This window comes from Leishmania mexicana, chromosome 34 (genome assembly GCF_000234665.1).
Source record: "Leishmania mexicana MHOM/GT/2001/U1103 complete genome, chromosome 34".
Lineage (NCBI taxonomy): Eukaryota > Euglenozoa > Kinetoplastea > Trypanosomatida > Trypanosomatidae > Leishmania > Leishmania mexicana.
This window is the reverse complement of record NC_018338.1, coordinates 937,457-960,025: the sequence shown is the minus strand read 5'-3', so window position 1 is coordinate 960,025 and position 22,569 is coordinate 937,457. Positions and strand designations below refer to the sequence as shown.

General features: G+C 59.6%; 5 protein-coding genes across 5 annotated transcripts; all 5 read right to left on the bottom strand.

Annotated features, from left to right (window-relative positions):
* Positions 1-149: 149 nt before the first annotated feature.
* Positions 150-1,823, bottom strand: LMXM_35_2500 (conserved hypothetical protein; the record flags this gene model as incomplete). The annotated part of the gene is made up of 1 exon (XM_003879197.1): positions 150-1,823. One exon carries the CDS (start codon positions 1,821-1,823, stop codon positions 150-152), a length of 1,674 nt encoding a protein of 557 aa, XP_003879246.1.
* A 1,904-nt stretch (positions 1,824-3,727) lies between these two features.
* Positions 3,728-8,650, bottom strand: LMXM_34_2490 (conserved hypothetical protein; the record flags this gene model as incomplete). Its single annotated transcript, XM_003879196.1, has 1 exon — positions 3,728-8,650. One exon carries the CDS (start codon positions 8,648-8,650, stop codon positions 3,728-3,730), a length of 4,923 nt encoding a protein of 1,640 aa, XP_003879245.1.
* Positions 8,651-9,671: 1,021 nt separating this feature from the next.
* On the bottom strand, positions 9,672-10,688 carry LMXM_34_2480 (conserved hypothetical protein; the record flags this gene model as incomplete). The annotated part of the gene is made up of 1 exon (XM_003879195.1): positions 9,672-10,688. The coding sequence occupies one exon, from the start codon at positions 10,686-10,688 to the stop codon at positions 9,672-9,674; it is 1,017 nt and encodes a 338-aa protein (XP_003879244.1).
* A 1,423-nt stretch (positions 10,689-12,111) lies between these two features.
* Positions 12,112-13,287, bottom strand: LMXM_35_2470 (conserved hypothetical protein; the record flags this gene model as incomplete). Its single annotated transcript, XM_003879194.1, has 1 exon — positions 12,112-13,287. One exon carries the CDS (start codon positions 13,285-13,287, stop codon positions 12,112-12,114), a length of 1,176 nt encoding a protein of 391 aa, XP_003879243.1.
* A 2,095-nt stretch (positions 13,288-15,382) lies between these two features.
* LMXM_34_2450 (conserved hypothetical protein) lies at positions 15,383-22,303 on the bottom strand (the record flags this gene model as incomplete). The annotated part of the gene is made up of 1 exon (XM_003879193.1): positions 15,383-22,303. The coding sequence occupies one exon, from the start codon at positions 22,301-22,303 to the stop codon at positions 15,383-15,385; it is 6,921 nt and encodes a 2,306-aa protein (XP_003879242.1).
* Between the last annotated feature and the right edge of the window lie 266 nt (positions 22,304-22,569).

The window sequence follows — 22,569 nt, the reverse complement described above, 5'->3', positions numbered from 1 at the left end:
GGACGAGTCCATGTCCCAACAGCGACGCGCGTGAGAAGGGGGGAGAAAGCGAACCACAAAGCCACCAATCCAAGAACGAACCAAAACAAACGAAGTGTCATGTGGCGTGGACGTCATCGACACACCAGCGTGACAGCCACACTCGTGTGCTACTCCTCCTCCTCCTCCATCCGCTCCTGCTTCACTTGCGATGAACTCACAGAAGCGGTGTTGAGAGACGCGTCGCTGACGACAGGTGCACGAGCGGCAGCCGCAGAGAAGTGCTCCTCCACACGTAGCTGGGCTTCGCTTCCTACGATGAGTACGTCGCCGGCTTTCAGCTGACGCGGCTCGCCAAGCACCCAGCCTCGTCCAGCCACGCGCACACCATTGCGACCATAGTTGACGAGCCACAGCGTGTAGTGGTGCGGCCGCTTTGTGTGCAGCACCGCCGCGTGCCCATGATGCGCGTCCGCGTCGCTCTCGGACGCCTCGTCGTCGTTCAATGGTTCTCGTTTGCCCAGGTGCGAGTTGCTGTCGGATCGTCCCACCTCATGGGCGTCCGCGGTGTGCTCGTACACCGGCCGCAGCACTAGCGCGAACTGAAACCGGGAGAGCACCTCTGGGTGGGTAGTGTAAGGAGCCAAGGCGCCGGTGATGGGCGTAGCCGCCGCCGCGGCAGCAGCAGCGGCTCCTCGGACCCCCGATTCACGTCCAAAGTAGGTGGTAAGTTCTTCCAGAGGCAGGCGGGTGGGAGCGGGGGCAGCGGCACTCCCGGCTGAAGCGGGCTTGGCCGTGGATAGCACGACCGCGTAGAAGCAGGCGGTGTGCGCCACACGCACGCCACCAAAGTAGTCTGTGTTAGGTGATGAGGATAGGGTCGCCCCCCACCCGAGGGCGGTGGCAGGGTCTAGAAGGGCCCCAGGCACCTTGCTATTGTCCGCGAACGGACTAGTGACGTTCACCGTTCCTGGCGGCACCACAAAGTCGGTCTGCTGACCTCGTGAAGCGAGTGTCCGCCAGGGACGCTGGTAGAGCTCAGCAAGTGTGTGCAGCAGCTCTACCTGCTTCTCCACATTCGTCTCGCTCGCCGCCACAAATCGCCGAGAGCCGTCCGACGCTGCCAGCTCCGCTTCCGATGCCCATGGATGTGGCGACGGGAGCCATACGTCTCTCTCGTCGCCGTCGTGGACAGCGCGACTGCGCTTCCGAGACGGGGGTGAAGCAGCCAGGGAGGGCGAAAAGGCGGCACTCCCTGCTGCTTCCCTCTCACTCAGCTTTTGCTCGGCACGAGACGCACCGGCGTGCAGGAAGGGGCCGTTAAGCTCGCGCAGCTTCTGCCACGCGAGAAGATTAATGAAGTGGTTGGACATGATGGCGGCGCCCTCCTCGTCGCTCAGCCCCATGCGTGCTTGAAGTGCAGCCAAGTGGGTAATGATTGCAGCCGATGAGAAGGCGTCCTTCTCCAGCACAGTTGCATCCAAGCCTGCCGCCAGCAGACGGTTTTTGGCAATCATAGAGGTCAGTGTCACCATCGCCTGCGGCCTGCGCTCCACTGCTGTGCTGGGCTTGATACCGCTTGCGCCAGCTGCTGCCACGCCAGCCGCAATAAGTTGCGTCGCGTCTGCCACGCGCCACGACGAGGCAGCGATGTCCACAGCATCGGCCACAGCATCCCACACTGGCAGCGGCGGTGTTCCCTGTGGTACCGGCGGCAGCAGCTCTGGGAAAAGGTACAGCGGTGGTTCGTAGGTGGTCGAGCGTGAAAGTTTGAGCACACACTCGCCTAGGATCGGCGTCGTCTGCGGGGAAGCCGCTGCAACAGCAGCAGCAGGCTTAGTCATGGCAACTGGTGAAGTTGTATCAGTCTATTTATCCGGGAGGGGGAGGAGGGTACTCGAAGACGTACTCACAATAACTACCTCGCTGAACGCAAAAGGCAAGAACCGAGAGACCACGCGCGTGCTCACGCGCCTGGTGGGCGACACACAGCCGATACTTTTAGTGATATATATATATATATAAACGACAGGCACACACCCAGAGAGAGGGAAGCAATACAGGTACAAGGCGAGCAGACACTACCTAACGCGCACGGGAAATGAAGAGGGGGCGATAGATGCAGTCAGCACAAAGAAGGGAAAAGACACAACAAAACAGAAGAGGAAAGTGCGTGCGTGTGCGTGTGGAGGGGGGGTGGCACAAAGACAATCTATTCGAGCTCCCGATCCGCAGCGGCAGAGCGCATCACTAGCCACCAGAAACAACAAAAATAGATGAATACCCAGTACGTGAAAAACAAGTAAGACTCACCCACACCCACACACACACAGGGGGGAGGAAACAAGGGAGAGGAAGCCTGGAGCAACGCGTGCACGCACGAGCAACGCGAGGAGGAGATAATGGGCGCCGAGCGCGGTGGGGAAATCGAACGGCAACGACCGTAGAACCACCGCTGCTCAGCTCCTTTGCACGCTCCTCCCCAGTACGGTCGTGATGACGTGCGTTTTTTTTAGTATAGCCGTCACTGCTGATTCTGTCCTTTTTTTTCGGAAATTAAACGTCCCCTGTTGACGGTGCGTCAGCCAAGCTTCGTTCGAGAAGCAAGTCAGGACGCAACGTCTGAGAGAAAGAGGTGAGGCAGAGAGAGCCGCCGTGGAGATCCAACGCCTTCACCACAACCACAGCAGACACGAAACAACGTGAGCGAAAAAAAAAAGAGAGGCGCCAGCACGAGAACAGCGCGAGGTGCACCGCTGCAATCAGGCGTAAACTCCGTACGGAGGGGACAAAGAGAATACCACAGATATGAGAGGCAGAGGGAGAAAGGCCGGTGGAGGAAAGAAAGGGAGATTATATGTGCGAAAGCGGGGGAGAAGGGGGGAGGCGATGGCAGTCATACAAGGCGCCGAAATCGTCGTCGGAGCGCGAGGGCAGCGATCTAGGGGCTACGGCAACGCGAAGTAGCCAGAGAAGAGACCGCTCGTGTCGAGAGAACGGTGAGGCGTCCTTGTCCCTTCGCTGCACACAGAGCTGAGGCTACACCGTCAGTGATGGGGCTCTCCTCAGTAGTAAGTGGTGGCGTGTTCGATTGTGGCATGGCGCACAGCGCTCGCGTCAGTTCCTCCGTGTGTGTTCTCCACGAAAAAAAAAACGAACGCGGGACAACGGCTGTGAAACGCACACAGCTGTGCGAAGATGAAACATTACAGACGTATAGGACCAAAAAAAAAACAAAAGGGGAAGAGTGGAGAGGAAGTGTAGGGACACACACTAGAAACGAGAAAGGCCGTGGCAGCGCAGTGACGGATGACAGTGGAAACTTGTCACGTAGAAGTAGCACGTCCGCCATGAATGTGCGGCGTCAGCAACGTCAAACAGCAAGCCTGACAACGTACCAGAGAAAGGCAGTAGCGCCCCACAGGGTAGCGGGCAACCACAACAGGTCGACTACTGGCTGCTCTCTTCCGAGAGTGACGTACACACACACACACACACGACCACAACAAAGGCAGACAGCACGCACGCATACCACCACCTCCACCGACACACCCACACGAAAACAAAAAAGCAGCCCATGATGTACAAATTGCATCGCTAGAAAACGGATCTGCGCATGCAGTCCTCGAAACATCACGACCCGTTACCCTCGACTCGTACGATGGACATTTGCAGGGGCCGCCCAGGACGATACCGATATACGAGAGAACGGCTACCTCGCCGCGCCAGCGTCAGTTTCTCGAAGACTTTAGCGCAGGTCACCGAAACCGTCATCGGCGTCATCGCCACTGGCGTTGAGGTCCGCAAACGGGTTGTAGGCCGTTGTGGGAGTACTGCTTGGTTTGTTGGCTTTGAGAGACGCGATCCCAGGTACACCACGAAGGGGTGTCTGGCTTGTGCTCCCTGCGCTGTTGCTCGGCGCAGCCGCAGTTTGTGGTTGCGGTGGTGCGTTTGTCACAAAAGACGGCTCCCCCGTGGTCCAGGGAGCTGCAGCGTGGTCCCTGGCTTCCTCTACTCCCATCTCGAGGTCTCCGCCGCTTCCGAGAAGCGTGTCGTCGCCACTCGCCATCGCGAATGGGTTATCCTCGGGGCTTTCAGCGCTGGCCAAGAAATGATTCAGAAGAGCAACGCCGGAGGTGGTGACCACAGCAGCAGCGGGGGCGCCCTCTGCACTCCGTTGTGCAGAATGGTGCGTAGCTGAAATGTTGAGGGTATTATACCTGGCGTCCAACACGTTGTCCGTCACTGATGCCTCTTGCGTACTTCGAGAGCCCCACGGTGGCACCCCTCTCGCTGAGTCACGCACTGTATTGTCCACCAGTCCGTCTTTGTGCTGCATCTCCGCGGGGTCGGAATTCTGCGATGAGTCCTTGGCAAGGAAAGCACACTGCCTCCTTGGTACTGGAAAGCGATGCGACAGCGCAGTTAGCTGAGGCGAACACTGCGCGGCCGGCGGCGGCGGTGGTGGTCTCCCATCGTGCGAGTGCTGCTCGCCACCAGCGTTGGAGACGGAATGTTGTAGCAGCTGCGCTCCTACAGAAGCGCCGTCCCCACCACCAAAGAATATGGCCGGCAGATCAGGGTAGCGAGGGGCTTGCAGCGCAGACCGCTGAAACGGGTGGTTGTGCGCCGCTGCGGGCGGTGGCGGTGGCGGTGAAGAAGGGGCATGACTTGCCGGAGGAGGCGGCGGCTGGTGTGTATGTTGCTGTTGCTCTCCGTCGGGCCGCGGCGGAGGGACGAGCGAAGGCGGTGTTGCTTCCGTCTGCGACACCGCTAGGCTGGAAATCGGGAATGCATTGGCTGGCGCTGCCGACAACGGAATCGACTGCTGGGCCGGTAGAGGGGCCGCGACAGCATGGCCAGGAGTTCGCGCGTCCGAAGGGTGAACGGTGACATCCGTCGCCGCTTCATAGGCGTCCATGGACGCACCAGGCCTGCAGTTTGCACCCGTACTCGTCTGTCCTTCGATAGTCACAACAAGGGCTGACGCCTGTGTAGTGGGCACCGGCTCTTGTCCTTGCACTTTCAACATGCCAGTTGCCGCAGTATCCGCCGTGTCCCCCCACCGCACCCGCTGCGGTGTAGCAGTCGTCCCAGGTAGCATCTCCGCACTAGTGAAGAAGGTTTTGTCACTCATGGCACCGTCGTAGACGGCTGGCACTTGAGGCGCATCAACCACCCTTTTCAGACTGAGGCCACCATCCTCAGGCCACGGCCGTGCCGGCGTGTCTGCTATGGACGAGCCCGCCTTCACCGACACGCACTCCTCGTTGAGCTCCGCTACAAGGAGCAGTAGTTCGCTGTAGTCGCTACTGACACCTTGCAGAGCGCGCTGCAATCGTGCAGTCTCCTCTTGTGATTGCGCAAGCTGCTTGACCACCCCATCGCGCTCCACCTCCATCGCGGCAATCACATCCGGAGATGGAAGATGCTGTTGCTCTTGCTGCTGCTGTCGCTGCTGGCGAAGCTCCTGCTGCTGAGAAGCAGCGGCCGCAGTGGCGTTTGAAACGTGCCGCAGCTGCTCCTCCATCATGTTCAGCGACTCCACCAGTTGCTGATGCTCCTCTTCCTTCGAGCTCAGTGCCTCTTCAAGCAGCCGGATGTTCTCGTGAAGTTCGTTGACCACCTCAGCCGATGCGGCGTGCGAGTGCGCGGCCTCCGCTGCCGAAGCAGCCGCATCCTCCAGTCGAATGCGCTCTGCTTCCGCGGCCGCGGCGGCATGCCTCCGCTGCTCCTCCTCCAGGACAGCGCACTGTGCAGCGGTCCGCTCAGCCCGTTCGCGCCACTCTCCCAGCGCGTTCGTGAGGTTCACCTTCTCCGTACGGGCGGCCTCCAGCTCCGCTTGCAGCGCAGCCACCATGTCGCGCGTGTGCGCGTCTGGCACAAGAGGGGCTCCTACCGGGTGCAGTGGGGTGCCCAGAGGCTGTGGTTGAGAAGGCTCAGCCAGCAAGTCGCCAGACGGCATACTGTTGTGCACGAGGCTTCCCAGCGACGCAACAGCGGGGCTACAAGAAGGCGGCTGCATCGATGGCAACGGACCCGCCTGCCCCTTCAGCGGCGGCGGTGCAACCGCTTCTGACGCTACTCGGTTTTCCGTCTGCGTATCGTCGGGCTGGTGCTGTGCAGGGTGTATGGACGGCGGCAGCGCCATTGTCGCACGTGCCACCTGCGATGCAGACCCCGCAACGCTGTCCAAGAGTTGCTTGAAGTCCGTCACAAGCTGCTCCACCAGTCCCACAATAGCCTCATCGTACGGGGTGGGGTTCTGTGTTCGCAGTCCGCTCGCCACGGGGTGTTGCCACACCGGCGTGCTGGCTTTCAGATCAAAGAGGATCGTGTCAAGAGCCGCCCCACCGCCCACCATCTGCATAAACCGGCGCGTGAGAGCCGTTGCCGCCGCCGCGACTGTGGGTGGGGCGGCAGCGGCGGTCGTCACCGTCATTGACATGACGCAGGCACTAGCGATCAGCACAGCTGACCACAACCGAAGATGGGCGGCGCCGTCGCGGCGGGTCTGGTGAAGCAGCGCCTCACCCCATGACACTTCCTCAACAAACGCGGCAGCCGCCACGGGAGAAGAACCCATCCACGCGAGCAGCGCCCCAACGTACGCACCGAGAGCCGCCGTGTTCACCTGCTGTGCCGCCGCACCACCGCTGAGGCACAAAAGCACGAAGGTGACGATGTAGTTGAAGAGGGATGGCGGCAGGCGGGAGGACAGCGTCCATCCCGGTTGCGCCTTGACAAGGCCGTCCAGTGTCGACACCTGCAGGTGCGGCGGCACCGGTGCGTGCACGAGGTCCTGGAGCACTGGAGTGGCACCAGGCACCACAACCAGCGCGCGCAGCACCTGGGCGGCGTAGAACTTCTCTATAGCTGACGTTCGCGACGAGAGCAGCACCCGCGCAAGCGCCGCGCCACACTGCGCGTCCGCATTGACGGTGCTGGCGTTGCCCGCGTGGAGACTCCTGGGGGGTGACGTCGTGGTAGTCCAAGCTTGTCCTGCTTCATGGCCGCTTCGGCCAGCACCACACTCCAGCGTCGGCGACACCAACCCGCTCAGAAACACGCCAACTGAGCGCTCATGACAGGCAGGCACGCTCAGCACCGCCGTAAAGAGCTGCACACCAGCATTGACGAGCGTTGTGTCGGTTGTCTCGCAAACGTATGCGAGCAGCGCGCGCGGAGCCGGCCACACCTGCACTGTGTAGGGCAGAGTAGCTCGGACGAGAGTTGTGACCGGCGGGAGGTTCAGCCATTCCTCCACCGCCTGCCGGGAGTCTCTCAGCAGCAATGCCAGCACCCGCACTGCTTCGATTCGGGTGGCGTCGTCGATGAGCAGACCGCTGAATGCGAGGCGAGCAAGCGAAGTCAGAAGACCGCATCGAAGGAGGGCGTCTTGCGTGGAGTGCCGCTCCTCGTCGCCCTCGTCGACGGCGCGCAGGACGCACGCGAGAATGGAAACGGACATGAGCACGGTTAGCATCGACTTGGAAGTCCTGGTAACGTCAAGGAGTGCCTCCAGCTTCTCGGTCAACACTGTCGGTTGGGGATCTACGGAGCCTGGAGAACTGTTGTCTCTGCCGCTTCGGCTGTGATTCACGAGCGTGCAGGCCGCCAGCTCGGACGGGACGGAGTCGAACAGGACCGCCAGCCGTGCAGCACAGCCCATTTCACGAAAGAATTTCTGGGTTGCCTTGTTCGAGCGGAGCATGTTGTGCACCACCGTCAGGCAGTCCTGCACAATGGATCTGCCATGCCGTACACCGCCCTCACGCTGGATCACATCAAAGAGTGAGTCGAAGGCGTTGTGAAAGGCCAGAAGGGTCTGCAGTTCCGCATCGGCCAAGGTCAGCGATGTGAGAAGCACCAAAGCCTGATTACGCAGCAGGAAATCGTGCTCGGCCTCGTTCAACGCGTCGAGTAAAACGCCGATGCCTCGGGCGCCAAGAAGGGACTGACTCAGCCTGTACGGCTCAAACTCCTCCAGACGCTGAAGCAGAACAACCACATAATAGCGACTCCAAAATGGTGCTGTTGTTTTCATCGAGTCTAGCAACAATGGCACCTCATCGAAGAGCGGCTGTAGCAGCGCATCCCTCGCTTGCCGCTTGGCCGCCGCGTTGACTTCGACAACGCTACGGTTCGACTCCAGTTCGTCAGGGTACAAGTCCACGTCCGTGGCGTTGGTGAGCAGATGCAGCGTCGGCTCCGTAATCGACTCATCATCGGCGTAACTGACCAGCAAATCGAGCAGCGACTTCAGCGACGTTGCATCTAGCGCGTATGGAAGGTCAGGACAGCGCAAGAGGTCACGCTGCGCGTCACGGATATCCTGCGCCACTGTGCAGCCTTCGATGCGCAGAAGCAGCGTCCGCGTTGGCGTGCTAGGTCGCGGCGACGGCGGCGACGGCGAGGACGCGGATGCGGTGACGGATGGCCCGGCACGCGAGGAAGGTGACGCCGCAGCTTCACCACTCGGCTTTGGTGCAGAGATCTTGCCGTGAGCTCCGTTGTTGACCAAAGATGCATGCTCCGGCTTCGTGACAGACACCGCTGACGGCTTGGTGTCGCATACCCCATTTGCCGCCACGTGCGACTTCTTGTCGCTCTCCGGCGCAGGCGGGTGCACCACGCGCTGCCCCAATACCGCCTTAAAGAGAAAGCTCATCCTTGGCGATGGCGAGGGTAAAGAATAAGGACGGAAACAACCGTGCAAAAGCCAGAGAGCGGTACAACCGGTCGCATAGCCTTTGGCGGTGCCTCCTCCCCCGCTGCTTCGCTTCCAGACGCAATAGTCCCACAAGTTCCGTTACTCAGCCTATTTTGTGGGACCGTTCAACAACACACCGACACAACAGAGCAGACGACAAGAGGGAGAAGGTCGAGAGAAGGAGAACAGCAGCAACAGCCACACAATCACGACAAACTCATATATATATATATATGTGTGTGTTACCTGTCTTTGTGTATGTGTGTCCGTGTGTGCAATACAGCACTGCTACGACAGTGCACTTCCGGGAGCCATCACACGGCGCACCGGTGCACCCACATACACCGTCGTGGATGGGGTGAAGCAGAGGGTGGGAAACCAGCGAAAGAGGGAGGGCGAGGGAGTCGAAAGGCATGGGTGAGTGACAGTAACAAGAAACAGAAGAATGTAACATGATGGGGCCGCAGCGATCAGCGTGATACGGCGGAATTCATAGAGGTGGGCAGGGGATGCGAAAAGCCTCATGTCCTCGTCCACTAGCCCTGTCTCGCATTAGTGCTCCATTGCGAGGAGCGCAGTTGACAAGTATTCGCGCCTCTTCAGCGGTGCTCCTCCTTGGCCGCGAGCCACGCCTGCATTGGCGTGATTCCACCCGAGCGTTCACGGCATAAGGCACGTTACCATTTTACTCGAAGGTATAGGCACAAGCACTTGTCTAGGAGACAAATGTATATCAGAAGCGGCTATGGGCGACGGCACGTATACCGACACAGGCACCGCACATGAGGATTAGCACTTCCTTTACACGTTAGACACGCCTTTAGAGAAAGAGAGACAACGCACAACACGCAGCACAGCGACAGTTGAGTCGAAGCGACGTACACCACCACCACCACACCACGCGATTGTGCACGCACGTCGGGTGAGCAAGCAAAAGCATTCATGGGAGGGAAAAGGGCAAGTTCCTTCGACATGCATCTCAAAAACTCGTCTCGGGTATCACGCCAAACTCCTCCCGCTTCACGCGCACCTCACCCTTCGGCTTCAGCACCTTGCGCTTGTTGTACGTATGGCGCATGCGCGCCGGCACCAGGTTGCGCTCCTCGAGTGATTTCATGCGCTCCAAGGCCGGGTGAACATACCCGACGCTGAGATGACGCAAGGAGCCTACGAGCTTATCACTCGGCGTGACGTCCAGGGCTAGCGGGGTGTGGTAGTGCCGGCCGTAGTGTTTAATGGCTAGGTTCGCCTTCTTCGCCGCGCGACGCTTCTGCCGAGCCGCCTCGCGCTTACACGCCGTTGCCTTATGTGCGGCAAGCAGCATATCGAGCTCGTCGGTTTCTTCGGCTATAGCATCACGCCTTGGGTGACGCCGATGTATCATGGCACTCTTTGCCTCCTTCGCTGTGGCCTTCTTTGCCTTCTTTTTTTGCTTTTTAGCTGTCTTGCCATTTTTCGCCACGGTCGCCGGAGCAGCAGCAATCTTTTCCTGCTTGCCCCCGTTGCCGTTCTGTGCCACGGGTCTTGGCGCTGACGAGGCTGCGGGTGACGACGCGCTGGAGGGGGCAGGCGCTGTCTTCGTGTTCTTCTTCTGCTTCTTTGCAGTCGCGGGCGCCGTCTCTTGCACCTCCTCCTCCCATGTCTTGTCCGCTGACAAGTTGCCTGTGTATTTCTTGTCGCGACCCATTGTCATCATCTTCACAAACTTCTCGTCTTTGAGCTTCTTCTTGCTAAGCTGCCGAACGGCCTTAGCAAGGGCCTCCTGGTGCTCCTCATCCAACGGGTTGTAGCTCTGACCACCGAGCGGGATGGCGACTGCGTCGCGGTTGTTGGGGCGAATCGGTGCGTATTTGCGCCGGCGCGGCGCCAGCGGCTTGGCTGGCAGGAGGTCCGGCGTCACCTTCCATCCCTTGGCAACGGTGACCTGCTGAGGACGATTCACAGACTTGGTGCCCGCCCTGTCATTCCACAAGTTACGTGACTTCTGGCGGCCCATTCCTTCGTGGGGCCGCTTCTCTGTGAATGCGGAAGGGGTGAGGGCAGGGAGGTGCTGTGAGGGCTGATGTGCTTGTAGATGCTTCCGCAAAGAGTGTTTTTCCTGTTTCGTGCACTGCGCAAGAGCACGAATAGAAGGAGGCTATTGCGTCCGTTGTGCGTGGGTCAGATTGCCATCGAAGTAACAGGCGCAGGTGCCGCTCGGTGTTCCGAGCGGCACAAGAAGACAGTAGTGACGGAGGCGAAGAGAAAAAGAAGGAACGGTGAAGGCCCGCACCAAGGGAAACTGTAACACATACGCGTACAAGGAAGTAGCCGGCACGCGCTTGCCAAGGCGTGCTCAACATGTTACAGATACATGCCCCTCCCCATGGACCGTTGGATTGGAGCGCCACACGCGTTCCATTCAGCACAGCCACTCCACCCCTGCTCGCACGCTCAGCGATGGCCCCGCATGCCGGACGGTCACTGCATTACTCCCCGCGCCCTTGAAATCGCTCCGCTTTGGGGTGCCTGCATCAACGCGAGGGCGTGTCTCATCGCGCTTTGCTGTGACGTGTACATGCACCGGCGCGCATCTGCACCATTATTCGAAAAGAAAAAAACATGTATTACCGTCTTCGTCATCCGTCACACGCACGCATACACAGTCGGGCACGTGGAGGTGTGTTTCTTCACTAGCGCCTGCATGCGTGGCATGTCGGCTCACACACTGTCGTTGATAGCCACGGCAACTCGCTCGCTGAATGGCCAGCGTGTTTCTGCCTTCTGCGAACCGACCACCCATCCAAAGCGTCCTTCATGAAGGGAACCCCTTTCTTCCGCCGTCATTGACACATTGGGGCGAGTCTGGTTGTGTCTCCCTGCGTTCATAACTGTGTGTGCCTGTGTGTGTGTGTGTGTATGTGGGTGGGTATCGACGGAGGAGAGAAAGTCACAAGCGCGTCACTGGAGGCAACATCGCAGCCGGCGAACAAAACGCGCAAGGGGCGAAAAGGAGTAGGAAAGAGGGCACTTTAGAGAAACGGGCAGCGCAGTGGGTCAGGGCTTGTGTGGCGAATGACGAGAATCACCTCTGTCGCGAGCGGGTTAAACGAAACTTCAGAAGCACACACACACCCCTGTATCGCTCACCCAGAACAAAAAAACTCTGAAGTCCTCCTCCCTCACCACTACCCTCAACGCCGTGCCGCGCGCGCTGTCTCTACTCCGACAACATCGACCACCACCGAGTGACTGGCACACAACGCACACACACACACTTGCATAAACAGGAAAACAGCGAAAACAACAGCGGCACAGCGACGGGAACAAAAAGGAATGAGCACCAACAGCAGGCAGAGACGCGAGCGGTACTGGGCGCGCGGAAGCAGCGAAAGGCACACCGTGGTGAGGCCCCTACCATCGAGAGAGCCACATCAGTCTCAAAAATGTTTGATGGTGCGCTGATGCTTCTTCGCCTCGAAAAGCAGCTTGTTTGGTCGACTACGCTTAAGGAAGTTCTCCGCGTTTCGAGTCCACCGCTTACTCACCTGAAACTGGTAGAAGTCCGAGTACGTCCGCGAGCGTCGACGACGGGTGCGGCGCACAGGCTTTTCAGAGGTCTCCGCCACCCCATCGCCGCCGAACGTCGACACCAGCTGCTCGGTGTCGATGAGAGACTCCGAATCCTCTTCGCCCTCACGCACCTTCTGCGCCGAGAGTAACTCTCGCACCACCTGCTTTACGTTCTTGGGCACTACATAACGGAACCCTTCCTTATCCCCACCCCGGCGGTTCACCGCCCGAAGATGGTTAATGTGCTCCTTCGCAACCTTGTTGAGGGCCCGCTCTCGCTTGCTGAGGTTCTTGAAAAAGTGGTGAGCGTTCTTTAGCAACTCGTCGGCCGAGACCGCTTCGGCGTGCTTCTTCTCTGCGTAATCGTCCAGGAATGCGTGATCGGGGTAGAGCGAGGGGTCTTGGCGAATGAACGCTGCGCCATCGGCGACGCTCGTGGCTGCGTCGCTGCCGAGCAGATCGTCTCCGCGGATTGCCCGAGCAAGCAGTTCACGGTCACGTTCCGCCTGCGTCAGCGTCTGCTTCGGCTCCACCGACGACACTGGCTGGGCGGAAGTCGCAGGCAGCTCGTCCTTTGTCACCCGTGCCGTCCTTTGTTTTGTCTCTAACATCTCGCTGGAGACAACGGCAGCGGTGGCCGCACCAGCACGGGTTGACTTGGTGGCCAGCTTTGACTCCTTCTTGGCAGAAGCCTTCTTCTTCCGGTTTTCCTGCACCAGCTCCCGCGCCTTCTTTTTTGTCAGCGTCTCCTTGCCGGTCTCCACATTGGCCACTTTCAGCTTCGGCACGCGCGTTTTTGGCTTCCCTTTCCCTCCCGCCGTTCCTGCACCACCGGACTTCTTGGTTGCTTTGGGCTTTGCCTTCGCGCCATCACTTGCAGACTGAATCTGTTTTCTCGCTGCGCGTCCCTTGCCGGTGATCATCTCACGCTCCTTCTCGCGCGCCTCGACGCGTTTCTTATACTTGTACTTCTGCTTCTTCTTGAACTCCTTGTTGAAGCGCATCTTCGGGAGAAGCTCCCGCAACTCGTCCTCCGTCGCCATGGCAGCGGTACTGGACGAGCTTCGCTTGAATGGCAAACAAGAAATGAGCCGTGAGGACGGCACACAGCGACCTGGATGTGGTCGACAGCGCGAGCAGAGAGTACGGCGGTGATGATAATGTGACTTCGTTTTCTAGCGTAAGGCCAAGACTGGCTCACTGCGTGGCACGGAGAAGCCTCCGTCGGCAGCTGCAGGAGAGGTTGAAAGTTAGGCAACGAAGAAAAAAACGTTTTCGCTGCAGAGAAAGGCAAAGTGTAAAGGAAGAGCAAGGAGCAGGGCATCAGGGTGAGTGGGTAGCACACACAAATAGAGAAGTATGGCGCGTACCTTCACCACCAACGAGGAGCGAGTCGTGGCAGGAGAAGTGGCAACAAGCCGTCAGTCTTTTTTTTTCTGGTGCGTGTATGTGTCTGCACGTAGAGAAGGGGGAGGAGTCCACCGTTTTGGCGAGGCACAAAACACAACCGCGGGCTGGAAGGTCAGCGTCAGCGGCAGCGACAATGTTCCTTTGCGCCCTGGATCACACACACCCACACAGAAGCACACATCGACAAGATTCTCCTGGTTTGAAGAAGTGAGAGCAACACGTGCCACAGGGCAGTGGGGCGCCTTGTCGAGAAAGGGAAAAGGGGCAGCGTTTTGTCGATGGAGGCAGAACAGCCGCCACAGCCCAAGCTCGTTTTGCTCGATTCTTCGTTGGACTTCATCGCTGTTGTTGCTGATGGGGAGGAGCAGCACAGAAAACTGCAATAGTGACGGTGGTGGTGGTGGTAAGGAGGTAAAGAGGAAGAGGGATGAGCAGTGGCACCGAGTCGAAACGATATACCCCCCATTCACCCAGCGTCGATAAGGACAAGCAGTGAAGGCGGCTGCGCAGACAATCACGGCACCATTCGAGGTAGTTTCAACATCCAGAAACAGCAACAGAAAGAAAGCCGCACAACAACGAAAAATGAGAGCTAACATCGTTCACCGCAGCTTGCGCCAACAACCGGCACGATTTCGGTCTTCTCCGTACCAACGCGGTGGGAGAGCCTGCTGCTAGGAGAAACACCCGCGCAGAGACATAGAAGCGAGGGAGCATAGGGACACCTCATCACTGAGAAAGATAGGTGAGTCTCAAAACAAGAATACGAGCTCATTAGCAGACACAGCGCCGCGAAGGAAAGCACGAGGTGAGAGCGCGTGCGCGCAACCGATCATTCCAGACGTAGATATGTCACAAGACACACGCAGGGACGCAGGCATGCACATACAAAAGGAAGCAACTGAGCAACAGAGGAGCACCCAAGTCTGCACAAAGGCAGGTATGAGAGGCAGCACAAGAGGCACGAAAAGAGGGAGAAAGAAGAGGAACACGAATGATGACAAAAGAGCGCATGCTGAGCTCAGCTGTGAGCTCGTGTGCGTACGGGCGCTTGGAAGCGGGGAGAAGGGGAGCAAGCACATGACAAGAGACGGGAAGGGAGAAGTAGGAGAGGGAGAAGGAGGGGGGACGGGGGAAGAGCAGCAGCGCGGGTGACGGAAAGGGAAAGCATCATGGAAGGGAGAGAAACAGAAAAGAGAGGGCAAAGAATGAAAAGGGGGCAAAACAATAAAGCAACGAAACAGTACAGACGAGGACACAAGACGAAAGATGGAGGGAGAAGGGGGGGTACAGCACTCAACGAGTGACGAGAGCGACGAAGGCGGAGAGAGAGGGCGAGGGTGTGAGACACCAGCGAAAAAAAAAACGCAACAGCAAAAGTAGCACAGTGCAGAGAGAGTGGGAGAGGGGGTAGGGGCCAAAAGGGCGGCCCAGAGGCCCTCCCCCTGCTCTTTTCTACCCGAATCCCCTCCAACACGGAAAACAATCCAATAATAAAAAAAGAAGAGGGGTCCCCTGGCAAACATACAGAGACACGAATTCCGAAGCACCACCACAGCCGCCTGCAGTCTCGAGCAAAAATCAGCCGCATCCGCGGCACCCCCGCACAGCGCTGTGCGCCGGCTGCACCATAAATCATCCCAGTGGATGCAACAGGCATAAATACAAAAGAGAAACGAAAAGAGCGCGAGATGAAAGGCAGGGGAAAGACGCGCGCAGATGTCGTTTCTACGAAAGCTCAAAGGAGCTGCCCGATTCCATGATGCTCATCATTAGCTTCTTGTACAGCAGCTCCTCACTTGGGTATGGCGGCAGCTTTAAGTACCGAAAGCATGTATTCACCGATGGCAGAGCCCACTCAGACTCAGGTAAGTGGAGGGCAAAGCTTGACGACAGGCCACCTGGCTCCTCTGACGCCGTAGGGTAGACGGAGGAAAAGATGCGGCGCGGTGCCTCACCCTGGCCAGACGGCGAGTCCTCCACATCCGACTGAGCGGTGTGATCGTACAAGCTCCCCATCAGGCCGCCGCCACCGTCGTCCTCCTCCCCCATGTCGACCGTTCCACCGCCGCCGCTGCTGCTCGTCGTTGCTGCTGCCACTTCTCCCTGCAGCGCCTCCGTGCGCTCGTCCTCAAACGCGTTTGAGCGCCTCACTACCGTGATGGCACCTAGAGCGCGGATGCCGCCAATAGGTAGCCGGGGGCAACCGGTGCAGAAAAGCAGGAATTCGCGCTGCTCTGCTGGAGTCAGCCGCTGTCCAAGCACCTTCGCCAGTAATTCGAGCTGCGGTGAGTCGTTCCGGTAGCCGTGGTCGCCGACCAGCACAGAGCGAATCTCTTCCGTCGTCCACAGCGGGTCGCTTGGGTTCTTGTCCTCGCCACAAAGCACGCCAATCAGCTCCTTCACGTCCATCACCGTGAGCGCCTCGTGCGGCACAACGTCCTGGCAGCCCATTGTCAAGAAGTACAACGGCACCGCCACGGACTCGTACAGCAGCGCCCCAACAACGCGGCGCTGATACAGGCGCAGGTTCTTTTTGGTCACCGTGATCTGTGCCCCACCAGGGCAAAGCTCGAAGCTGTCGTCCCCCGGGAGGGTGAAACGCAGGTCGAGCGCAGAGAGGGTGGAGCTATCCATGGTAGACAAGCATGCTAAGCTCTCTGCGATGCCCTGGTCCACCCAGCTTGCCGCTGTCAACGGTAACTCGAACAGGTCGATCGGGAACTCTGGCGGCGGGTCAATGTACGTCACGTCGGAGACAACGCACTGGTAGGCCGGCACGCCACGACGAATGAAGTAGGCCACCGCCCGTGACAGTGGAAGCGGGAACACCTGCTCATCGACGAAGGCGCGGCCGAGTGCAGCGCCGATGACGTAGTAGGCCTTGGCGCGCTCCCGCTGTTCCAGGACATAGTCCCTCATCAAACCAACGTTTGTGTCCACCAAAAAAGCCGCCTTGCTGAGGTCATACTGCACCGCAGAGGCAGTGCGGCTGTTGCTGTTCGTGCCATGGCCACCAGCCCCCGCAGTGGAGACGTCGGTGACGGCGGAACCTTTTCGGGTCGCCGTCGAGCCGAAGTATTCACTGGCGCTTTGGCTCAAGGCATGGGCGGCGCTGTCGTCGTGCATGGCGTGACTGTGGCTGCAACCCAGTAGAGGCGTCGCGGGAAAACTGTCGATGTCTTCGAGGTAGCGCCGCACCCCATCCATGTGGCGCGGATAAAAGCCTTCCGGAGGTGGAACGAGAACTGCGTCGGCCTCCGCAGCAGTCGTTATGGACAGACTCGGGCTGAGGGTCGCGCTGGGTATCGTAAGATGCGCCGAGTCTGCGCGCACAAAATTGCGCAAGGAGGACTGGGTAGGGATCGAGCCCAAGCGCGGTGTGCTCACGGTGCCGCCGGCACCGTTGGTGAAGGAGCCAGGGCGGGGGGTGCCAAAGCGAGCTGGAGAGGTTATGGGGGTGATGCTGCTGCGGCGCGGCGGCAGCGATTTCGGTGGCGGACCAACTATCAGCGGGCCAGCTGCCATCACGATCCCTGTGGACGAATTCGACACAGCTGCAGTGTTGCTGCTGCTGCCGTTAGCCTTGTCGTCGCTATCGCGCCATAGCTTCGTAGAACACTTGCTCGCCTCAGCCGCCAGCAGAGTGTAGAACTGCGCCGTGGGCCCCTGGCCGACGCCGACGTCGCCTTTGAACTCGAACGAGATGGGGAACCGCGCGTCGCAGCACTTGCGCAGTATCGCGTAGGCATCACACGCAAACGCGTCGCGGCTGACGGCGAACTTGTGGTTCGACAACTTCGCCCACTCACCTGGCACAATCAAGAGAGCCCTGTCGTTGCGCTGACTACGGAAGACGCGCATGTGCTGGATGAAGGCGCGTCGTGCACCGTAGGCCAAGAAGCGCGACGCACGCTCCCGCACCGGCAGCGGGATGAGGAAGCGCCCCTCACGCAGCAGAAAGTTCACCCACCGCGGCAGCGCGTAGCGCGGCGGTAGCAAGCTCACGCGCAGCGCCGACGCTTCCAGCGAGCGCACCAGAGCGGTGATGATTGTGTTGTTCTGGAAGATGCTGTCATCCATGCCAAAAATAACCGTCGCCTCCCTGGCATAGGCGATCAGCCCATGGGTCTCCTCAAAGAGAGCGCGGTGAAGGATGATGAGCAGCAGCATATCGGCCCGGTGGGCAAAGGCGGGTGCCGTGAAAGTGAGCGCCGGCGGCTCCTCCGTGTGAAACTCTGCGCGGGAGTGCGCACCGCACGCGCAGTGCGTCGCCGAGTCACTCTCGAAGTGGTGGAAGAGGTAGGTCTGGTCCAGTCCGACGCGGTGGCCATCGAACTCGCGCGCCTCCGCGGACTTCTCCACGGAGGTCATGACCGGCTCCGCTGCCGCGGTCGAAGCCGCGGAGCTGGACGAGCAGGCTGCGGCCACTGCAAGCGGTGACTTGAGTGACTTGGCCTTCTTGGTACCCTTCACGTTAGCGCTGAATCGACTGGACAGGGCAGCTGGGTTTGCGACTGTCACGGAGCTGTTCGCCTGCAGCGTCAGCGGCTCATCCACGGCGTTGTCAGCCCGCAGCAGACAGTTCTCTAGTTGCAGGAGCACTTGACGATCGCCGAGGGCAAAGGCGCGTCGGTAAAGCGTGCTCAGCACAGTCTCCTGGAACGGAAGCATACCGCATGAGGTGCGATACAAGATGTAGCGCTCCTCCACAGCCTCCTGCACCATACTCTCAGCTGCCTGCCTCTCCGCGGCGGTGCCCAGCACCGTCTGCACCTCGAAATCAAGGGAGGCCGCGATTTCCGGCGCTATCGGCGTGCCTTCGTCCATCAGCGCCCCGCGCGTCGAAAACCGCGAGAGGTACTTGTACGTCAAGCGCCGTACGACGCTGGGGTGACTTAGCAGTTTCTCCGCAAGCTCCACAGGAAGATTGCTGCGTGCGGCCGGGTTCGCATAAGCGAGGAAGTTTGACGCTGTTGCACCGCTGGCGTATGGGATGATTGAGACCGCAGACGAGTCCACCGCCGTATACCGTTTCAAGAAGGTGAGCACACGCGTCGTGAACCGCTCGAGATGATGAAGCGACGACTGTGACGTAGGGGCCGACTCAGTGCCCTTAGTTGACGTGGAGCCGGTGCGGAACCACCGCTCTAGATCGCCGATAGTGGCGCAGAGGTGTACGCGGTTCCGCTCCATCGTGGAAAGTGACCGAACCAACTCCAAATTACCCGTGTAGCCCGCGTAGCAGTTCTCGCATACTTCGTAGTTGCACGTGTTGCAGCTTCGACCGCTGGAGATAGTGCGGTTGCACTTATCGCATCGGCGCAGCTGCGGGTAGTGCTCCATGTCGTGCAGGCGGTGGCCCGCCATACAGCACTCCTTTGCCACGTGAGCGGCCTTGGCCGAGTCGTTCGCCCGCGACGACCCAGCCCGGCTACGTGCAAAGGAGGACGCCAGCAAGTTTGTCTTGCGCTGCTTCGTCCCCGTCCCGTTTGAGGACGATGCAGCAAGCGCCGGGGAGTCGCCGGACACCGTTGCAGAGGAGCTGGTACGAGGCGGCAGCATGGCGTCGTCGTCTGTCGAGGTCTTGATCGCGGCGGAGATGCGCCGGCCGGCATCGCCACAAAGTGCGATCAATGGCGAGATTACGCTTAGCGCGTGATATGCCTGTAGAGGGGTCTTGCATACCACCTTGTCGTAGGTCACTACCGACTCGACAAGCGGGAGATAGCTTTGCAAAGACAGGTTCGCCGTCAGAGTGTGCACAAGCCGGCGCATGCCAATAGGGTACGCCACCGCGCACTGGATGAAGCACCGCAAGCGCTTTTCAACCACGTACATGGCAAGGATGTCGGCGACATGCATACCGCTTGCCATCATGGCCGTCCACGACGACGTGTCTCGGTCGATCGGTCCCGTGTGCAACTCTGGAAGCCCAACAGTTTCGCGCCTCGAGGTGGAGGCGGAGGCACCGGAGGCAAACACCAATGTGTCACCCAGCATGTCCTCCAGCGTCCGGTCACCGAGAAGGTAGTACAGCAGCGTTGATGCCACGTCGGCGGTGAAGACCTCGAAGGGGGTGATGTCGATCGACTCGTGGAAGATGCGCAGCAGCTCGCGAATTGCGCTCTCGTGTGTATCAACGCGTCCCTTGATCGTCCGCGTAGGGTTCCTGTTTTTGTCGGCAGCTATGGCCGTCCTCGTGCTGCTGCTGGTGTCGACCACTGTGGCCTTGATGGCCCCACAGTGGCACAGCCGGAGCTCGTCCAGCACCGTCTGCACACGCCGCATCGTCGTCGACAGAAACCCGCCACCTAGAGTAGTTTTACTCCCCCTGTCCGCATTTATGCCCGCCCCACCCGTGTGTGCGGCACGGTGGTTCTCGATCTTCTCCAGAATGCAACCCACCAGAGCCTTCGCCTTCTCCACGAGCGTCGCCGTCCGCGTCGGTTTGTCGTGCACCAGCAGCGTCGTCTTGGACAGTATATCCAGCTGGTTCAGCAGCCCGCAGCGCAGTGCGCTCTCTGTGAACTGGCACGGCTCCGCCATCGGGTGGAACAGCATCCACTCAATCATCGTCAGAACAACCGCCTTGGTGGCCTTGTCCGCCGAGATGAGCGCTTCGCGGCACATCTCGCACATGGGCAGTACCGCCGTGCTCATCAGCCCCACAAAGCGCGCCGAGGCACCAGACAGGAACATAAGTTGCAGCATCGACGCGCACGCACACGTGGCCACCTGCTTCGCCATCTGCCCCGATGTGTTCTTCGCAAAGACGCACAGAAAGTCAAAGTACTCCTCGGCGAGCGAAATGTGATCCTCTGGAACCTCCACCTGCGTGTTCAGCACCACCGTCAAGGGCACAGAGGCTCTCGTGTTCATGACTTCGCCCTCGGACAAAGAAGATGTGCTGAGGCATTTGCGGCGACTCCGCTTCGCCGAGCTCGAGCCGCTCGCGTTGTCGTCCACTTGTTTTGCTATCAAACCACTGGCCGTCGTTTTGCTGCTGTGCGTCGTCGACGCAGTCGGCTTCCACGCGAGCATTGTGCCGTCCTCCGCGCACGGCCCAGCCTCCTTAACGGCAACGATGGGCCGCAATGTCGCCTCGTCTGCGAAGTGATACACAAACGGGACGTAGGCGCGGCTGATGTTGCGGTGCCCTCCGCTGGCAGCCTTGGACATTGTCATAGTGTGCAAGTTCACATTCAGCTGCTTCAAGTGGACAGAGATGCGGGCGTGGTGATCAAGTCGCGTCCAGTTCCGCTCGAGGGACAAGCACTGCTCCTCCATCAGGCGGTTGTTGTGGCGCAGTTCATCCTCCCACATCCACTGGTGCACTGGGAGCACCAACTTAGGCTTCATGCCAAAGGCGTTCGGAGGCACGGTCGGGCAGGCTAGTACGAAGAGCTGCAGGGCAGCAATGGAGGTGATGTGATCCTTGTCGCGCCGCTGCGTGCTGCGGGTGGCGATGACAGCGCGCGGGAAAGGGTCATCGAGAAAGCTGGTAATCTCCTCTGTCGAGTCCTCCAGGATGAGCCGGAAGAAGCGGCGCGCCTCCGGCAGCTGCAGGCTCTCGAGAACCAGGTAGCGGTGGCAGTACGTCAACAGCGTCAAGGTCGTCTCGCATAGGAGGACGCGGTCGACGCGAACGCTGGGCTCCAGAGTCACGTTCGACTCCGTGTCGAGGATGAGCTGGAACAAGATCTTGGGAAGCAGGGCCGAGGCAAGCGCACGGGCTGTATGCGGTCGGTGGCAAATCAGCGCTCGCTCAATGAGCGTGCCGAGACACTGCAGCGACAGCTCTAGCAGGGTCCAGTGCTCAGGAATCGACGTGAATGACTTGGCGTAGTGCTCTATCAGGGACACGAGCAGAGGCAGGATAACATTCTCAACCTGCGACACTGTGGGGTGATCCGCGTATGGCACAATGTCCTCGGTCGCGGCCGCCTTCGTCGACGAGCTTCCGCTAGAGCCGGACCTATGGCCAGCCTTGCCAGTGTCGCTGCCGGTGCGCGACGACTTCTTCTTTGACTTGAAGAATGAAAAGATGCCGGCGGCGAAGGAATGGGTCCGCTTCTCGAGCTCTGACGGCATCACCACCTTGGAGCTCATCATCAACAGCGTTTCCAGTGCCTGCCGTGCCACCAGCGGATGTGGGTCCGTGCACAGTGTGAGCAAGTCGCCGACGAAGGCGTGGTGGATTATCTCGCCAGTCATGTCGTCCTTGCTGACGAACCGCATGACGCGCAGACCTTCCTCAATCATCAAGGCGTTGTTCGACAGCACAAACTTCCACTCCGCGCAGAGCGCGCGGTGAATCGCCTGCGATGCCAGCTGCATGAGAGAGACGTGGAATCCCTGTGCTGCCTCGTAGGAAGATGGAACGTGCTCCATGATGAGGGAAAGGGCACGCAGTGCCATGACGAGGAGGTCGCCCTGCGCAGCCTCCCTAATGAACGTCTCGCACACGTCGGCAAGGAGTGGGATGGCGGTTGCAGAGTCGAATTTGCGTAAATATCCCTCTAAGCCCATTACTAGGGAGGTGGACATCACATCGACTGCCTCGAGGAGCCGGGTGGTGTTCACTGCTTTCAACTCCGCCGCCACGGCCTTCACCTGCGCCTTTGGATCATAGACGCCGACGTCCATTGTTGGCAAGAGAGCTACCAAGAGCGAGTACTGTGAGGGAGGGAAGGGTGGAGGAGGGTTGAAGGGCGTACGAAGAGGAGAGAGCGCGCGCGCAGAGACGCCCAGGAACGCGGAGAACAAAAGACAAAGGTGTTGCACAGATTCTTCTTCCCTCGTCTACAGAGCTTTAGGAGTTCTTCTCTCGCCCTCCAACCAGTCGAGCTCGCACGCCTGCAGGCACCCTCACACGGAGCGGGCGAGAGCGAGAGGGGGGAGGATGGCGAATC